This window comes from Anarrhichthys ocellatus, unplaced genomic scaffold, assembly GCF_004355925.1.
Source record: "Anarrhichthys ocellatus isolate YVR2014 unplaced genomic scaffold, GSC_Weel_1.0 scaffold18, whole genome shotgun sequence".
Classification (NCBI taxonomy): domain Eukaryota; kingdom Metazoa; phylum Chordata; class Actinopteri; order Perciformes; family Anarhichadidae; genus Anarrhichthys; species Anarrhichthys ocellatus.
The window spans coordinates 7,639,827-7,646,367 of NW_022280048.1; the positions used below are offsets into that span (position 1 = coordinate 7,639,827).

At 39.4% G+C, this 6,541-nt stretch overlaps 2 protein-coding genes across 3 annotated transcripts in view; both read right to left on the reverse strand.

Moving 5' to 3' along the window:
• tmprss2 (transmembrane serine protease 2) overlaps positions 1 to 533 on the reverse strand; it is an 8,267-nt gene extending 7,734 nt beyond the window's left edge. The window contains exon 1 of one of the 2 annotated variants that reach the window (XM_031856874.1): positions 423 to 533. The gene's annotated coding sequence lies outside the window, so the exon portion shown is untranslated. The remainder of the gene's footprint in view (positions 1 to 422) is intronic. The other variant, XM_031856872.1, reaches the window with a different exon arrangement.
• Positions 534 to 1,653: 1,120 nt separating this feature from the next.
• Positions 1,654 to 5,823, reverse strand: acat1 (acetyl-CoA acetyltransferase 1; the record flags this gene model as incomplete). Its single annotated transcript, XM_031857420.1, has 6 exons — positions 1,654 to 2,067; positions 2,652 to 2,809; positions 4,867 to 4,931; positions 5,116 to 5,229; positions 5,492 to 5,587; positions 5,673 to 5,823. Coding segments are annotated over 6 exons (705 nt in total), but the record flags the coding sequence as incomplete, so codon positions are not given.
• Between the last annotated feature and the right edge of the window lie 718 nt (positions 5,824 to 6,541).

Here is a 6,541-nt window from a genome sequence, read left to right on the forward strand (position 1 = left end):
CTCTCTCTCTCTCTCTCTCTCTCTCTCTCTCTCTCTCTCTCTCTCTCCCCCTCCCCTCAATGCTGTGTGATATGCATATACTGGGATTTGCACCAATGACATTACCTCCTCGAAACCCTTCTGATTTTACGCAACAGTTGGAAATCAGCCTGTAGAAAAATCTAATTTTGATGCTCAGAAACAAACTACTAACTGCACAGAAATTCAAATGTTCCATAAGTCCCACGATAAAGTGCAATTTCTCGAAAAAGTGAAACTAGTAAACGTGTCATGTAACATGTTATATATATAACTTTCTATATTATATACAATATAAACAGTGTGACTGAGAGGAAAAGTCAACAGGTGACAAGCTGTCATTCAGATAGGGTCCTATAGGACAACAAACAAAGGTATAAGTACAACAAAGACTTGGTTCTTACATTGCTGTTGTCCAATCCTCCAAACAAGAAATGTCTGACAGTTTAATCAGTAATGTCCAAACAAACGGCTTATAAATACTTTTGTCCTTAGGACTTTCAGACCCTGTTAATATTTCGGTTAATATTTGACTGCGTTAACTGACAGGAACAGGAAGGACCAGAGTCGTCCAGTAAGAGACTGAACAGAAATACCTTCCGAGTGACATCACCTCAAACGTAGGATACTTTTTACATACTGCATATAGATATAATCATCTCCCATCACCTCACTCACTGTCCAAGGATATAGTCTAAATTAGATGTAAAAATGTGGGTCAAAAACATGTTGCTTTATAGATCAGACTTGTGTTTAGGGTTTTTGCAAAAAGGGTTCAACAAGTCTGTAATGTGTGTGAAAAAAGGTGTTGGCAGCTAATCGAATGGCTTTAGGCGTTTCATTTGCACATACAGTTTAAACAGTACCATTCAGAAACAATTACTAAATAGTGTTGGGGAGATTTTTAATACATTTTGGGGGACTTTAAAGACCTTTTTAAGGAAATTGTTACCCAAGTACGAGGAAACTGCAGACCTGGAAATAAAGAGTTTGTAATGATGCCCATAAATTAACTTGGTATATTTTTCCCGTGAATGTATTAAAAAGAAATGACCAGCTATTTACTACCTGCGTTTTAGGAAAAAGCTGAATTATTAAACAATGTTTGGAGTAATTTCCTAAATATTTGAGGTAATTTCCAAAGCGTTACTTGCTCATTATCGCCCATTTACCATGAATTTTGCAGACCTGTGAAATGAAGTGTGACTTAAATATATTGTGCATTTGTTTGATGGGTATGTTTTGTATAGTATTTGAATAAACAAAATGCATCATTTGTTGAAGGCGTTCTGTATTTGCATCCTAGGGCGATGGTTCTGGTTGGTTGTTGTTGTTTTGAAAAAGATGACAATGCCGTTAATTAAAGATTTGTCTTTAATTAAGCTCTGGCAGAAAATAAGCTCCACGATTATAAGCAACGAACAATTCAGACTGGTTCCGCACTGCAACATGGACAAGTGCACCTAACATTAGAGGAAATAGCAACATCTAGTGGGCAACTCTGAAACGACAGCACCAACTTTATTTTACTGTAGTATAACTTTTGTTCTTTTTATTAAAAACAAAACAGTGTAATGTTGTGAAACTTCAATTAATGCAGGTCAAAACTTTAATCAGAGATCAATAACACAAAAGTGGTTTCATAAAAACTATTTATTTAACCATTTCAATTCAGGGTTAAATATTAATAAAAGTTTCATCGAACAAAAGGAGTGTCTCAAACACTTGAGTCATGACGTCATGCATCGAGTATCGAGTACTACTTTGCTGCTTGGGTAAGGCCACGGGCACTAAAGCTGTAACAGAAGCATTCTTCACAGTAAGAAGGGGACTTTACAGATGCCTGAGCCATTTGGAGTGGACAGCTAGTGAACACACAGTTTAACACACAGCGTTTCAGGGAGAGAGAAGTTCCTCCATCAAGTTTCCTACAATTTCTGGATGAGAATAGATGATGCTCCACCGCCTCCATTGCAGATACCTGCCAGTCCGTACTGGCCCGACTTCAGGCTGTGTACCATGTGGCCCACGATTCTCGCCCCAGACATCCTGACAGCAGAAAGAGAAAATACAGTATCAGTGATCAGAACAGTTTCTCTATATACATTTATATCTTGCATCTACAATTCACCCTGAAAAGTATGAACACTGAAAGTAAGCTGAAGGTAATTCTGAATCAAAAATGGGATTGTCGGCTAAAGGCGAATAAAATATGTATGAAATCATACAGCCATTAGAGTTTAGTACAAGTACTAAAGAAATACACCTGTAAAGAAATACAAAGAAGAAATGCTAATTCATTACGGTCCTGAAAAACCACAAACTCTTTAGTTGAAACGTTAAAAACAAGCACCCATAGTACCCTTTACTTTTTGTAAAGGGTACCGTTTGGATAATTTGTCTGAACTTTTGTCTCTAACTCGACTGGATCAGATTAAAAAAAATTGCAGAACAAAAATCTGTTTCCAGGTCAAAGGGAAGGAATGTACGGAGGAAATATTTTTGGAAAACACCTTGTTCCTCATTTCAGCTCTGTTCTTCCTGAAAGAAGCAAAGTGGTCGTGTTTTTGTTCTTTTCTCCTCATTCCAGGTCACACCCAGACAGCCACTGGGAGTCTCTCTCAGCTGCTTACCCGATGGGGTGTCCCAGTGACACGGCTCCCCCGTTCACGTTGACCTTCGCGGGGTCGATGTCCAACATCTTGATGTTGGCCAGCACGACCACGCTGAAGGCCTCGTTGATCTCCCACATGGTGATATCCTCCTTCTTCAGCCCTGCTGCATCCAGGACCTGACACACAGACACAGACACACGATGGAAGTAGCAGAATAACAGCACTGTGGTTCAGGATGGGGTATATTTTTGAACCCGATTAATATTAGTTTAACCTGGATTATAAAAATCTGATTATTCAGGTTCTCTTTCGTGCATTTACAACCACAATACACACGCATAAACAAAGAATTATAGCTCAATGGTTGTACGTCTGTCAACCAGTCAAGGTGCATTTTACATCCATGTTTGTCCAAAATTTCATCACTTCATAATTTTATCCTATTAGCCTTTGGTGTGAAATAGTCATAATTACCATATGAATTGTTAAGTTAAATACTAAATCAGAGCCTCTGCAATTCCAGGTGACTGTTTGTGGCAAATATGAAGAAATTCCCTCGAGTTGTTCCTGAGATACGACGTTCCCGAGAATGGTACAGACGGACGGACAACCAGAAAACAGAATGCCTCCAGTCACGGCTGTCACCGGAGTTGAGGCATAAATTAGTAAAAGAAGAGAATACACGAGGAATATATCAAGCCTTCCAGGGTAACTGCCATGCCAACAGTTCCATCATTTCCTGCGATGACTTCATTAAATGTATAATAACACACAATCGTAAAAACTGCTCAGAAAAGAGCTGAATTGCTAAAGATGTCCACAGACAAACTTTAGGATCATATTGGAGCAGATCCGGGAATTTCATAATGCATCAGTGACAAACAGTCGATCAAAATCCGATCCTTTGCCCGGTACAGACTTGTTCATTATACTTTTCTTCATCAACTGTACCTCTTTTGAAAATCTGGCAGCCGTATTTGGAGTACAACACTAACAGTACCATAGGACTGTAACTATTTGGAGCTCTGAGTTACAATATACACCGCGTCACTGCAGTCTCACTCTATGCACCGACCTGTTCTGTTTTGGTCTGTTTGGGTAGGGGGAATTATTTATTTACCTAATTTTATTTCATCTATTTTTAACTTATGTAATTTTTTGTAATGTTTAATGTACTGTATGCGCTGCACGTTCTCATGCATTGTTAAAATATTCCCCCAAAAAATCTGATCCTTTCATTACTGAACAACTGGAGCTATTCACTCCACATGTCAGCGAGTACGAGTGTTAAAGATCATTTGCTGATCGTGTTTGGGACGCCCGGGTTGTTAAAATACACGGATTGGCTAAACTCTGACACTGAGCAGTCTGTAATCTGCAAAGAACAGTAAACAAACATTCTCAGTTTTAGCTGGCACTGTCAACAGATGAATTGACAAACATCTCTGGTGACAGATCATATCAGCAGTCAATAACGTTAGCCATCAACATTTAACCTGCTGTTGTAGGCAGCCGGTATCTGTACTCAGACCCGTGTTCTATAGTCTCAACTGGGCATGGGACAATAAGTCACTGTTATCCTGGCCAAAATAATTGTAATTCATCCTGATAATCATTACAAAATGCTTAAAACTCTTAAAATGGCATTAAAACATAGTGGAATCACTTTACCTTACCATTTTGCATCACATATAGGATGCATCTTTTTTTTAGTGAACATATTTAGTAAAAAAAACAAAAGTAAACAAGGTCATTATAAATCATACGGTCCTCCCACATAAGGATAAAAAAAAATAAAAAATAAAGAAATAGTGCGAGTTTTTCCTTTCTTACATAATAACTCCTGTAATCCAGCTCCATCACTTCTGTACCATGATAGGGAGCCAGACAGCTTCTTCATGTCACTCATGAGGATATTTCTGATTATCTTGATAATGGAAATTCACCACGATCAACTTATTGATGGTTTTGAATTGTGATCCGTAGTAAAATCCTATATTGTCCAATCCCTACACGTCATTTCTCTCAGCAGAGCGCGTCACATAAGTTTCAAGAGTCATATTATCTCAGATAAACTTTCATCCACATCACGTCAACTGCTTAAGCTGATTTTGTACAATAGTTCAGTTTTGAATCAGGCCAGTCAGTATACATATTCAATCAGCATTTAGGTCAATTTAAGCATCAGACCAGATGTTACTAAAAGCTACTATTTACATTGACCTGGACTCACCTTTGGTACAGCGAATGCAGGAGCAATGGGGAAATCAATGGGCGCAACAGCAGCATCAGCAAAAGCTATGGAAAGAAACATTACATATCAATCTTGCAATGTAGTAATTACTATGACAAATAAAAAGGTCCTGTTTAATGATTTGGTAATAGGAAACACACAAGCTATATTTCAATTATATTTAAAACCTCATTTTCAGTTAAGCTCTGCAAGAACAGCTTAGAGTGTGTGCGTGTGTGTAAAGCTTACAGACGATCCTGGCCAGTGGAGTGACGTTGAGTCTCTTTGCAGCATCTGCTGTCATTAAAACGAGAGCGGCTGCTCCATCGTTCAGTGTGCTGGCATTGGCCGCCGTCACTGTGCCTGAGGAGCAGGTGAAGAGAACAAAATGTACATTAAAATAAAGTAATGATTAACATCATTACTTTTCCCTCCAAAAGATGGCTTTGCAGTTGAAATTGACAGGAGCATGAGATTACATTCCAAAGAGAATTGGCAGCAGGAGAGTACAACTTGAATACCAAGCGTAGTAGTATTATGAGTCACTACAGGATGGAAGGTTCTGTAAATGAGCACGACAATTAAAAATGTGCAAAATGGAAGTACGTAATGAAAGCATTGTTACCATTCTCTCTCTGGAACACGGTCTTCAGTTTGGGAACTTTGCTGAAGTCGACCCGCCTCCACTCTTCATCCTCGGACACGACCACATCAGGTTTGCCTGCAGAACCATATCCACATCAGATATGCTCGGCTATATTTAGTAAACGACCAACGTTCACGGGCCCCAGACCATCTCGCTGTACCTCTCTGGGGAATGCTGACAGGCACGATCTCCTTGGCCAGCGCGCCGGACTCGTACGCTGCTTTGCTGCGGCTGTACGAGCCGATGGCGTAGGCGTCCTGCTCCTCCCTGGTGATGCTGCTCTTCTTGGCTGTGTTCTCTGCACAGTTGCCCTGTTACAGCGAGGCCAAAGCAAAAATCAACACATCAAACATGAAACCGACCAAATTACACATCCAAGTTCAAGTGATGAAAAGAAATGCCCAAAGTATAAATGTATAGACCCTCTTCCTTCTCATGCTCTGTAAACAAACAAACACACACACACACACACACACACACACACACCAGGAAATTACAGAAGTTTTGCTCCACACACACATTTATGTGGCAGCTACATGTTAATGTATGGTTAGGATAAACATTATATACAGCGGGTAAAATAAGTATTGTACACGTCACCATTTTTCTCAGTAAATATATTTCTAAAGGTGCTGTTGACATGAACTTTTCACCAGATGTCAGTAACAACCCAACTAATCCATACATACAAAGAACCAAACAAATATGAAAGTTATGTGCAATAAAATGGAATGACAGGGAAAAAGTATTGAACACGCTTACTGAAATTGATTTAATACTTCGTACAAAAGCCTTTGCTGGTAATGACGGCTTCAAGACGCCTCCTGTATGGAGAGACTAGTCACATGCATTGCTCAGGTGTGATTTTGGCCCATTCTTCCACACAGTCTTCAAATCTTGAAGGTTCCGTGGGCCTCTTCTATGAACTCTGATCTTTAGTTCTTTCCATAGATTTTCTATTGGATTCATGTCAGCTGATCGCCTGGGCCATTCTAGCAGCTTTATTTTCTTTCTCTGAAACCAGTTGAG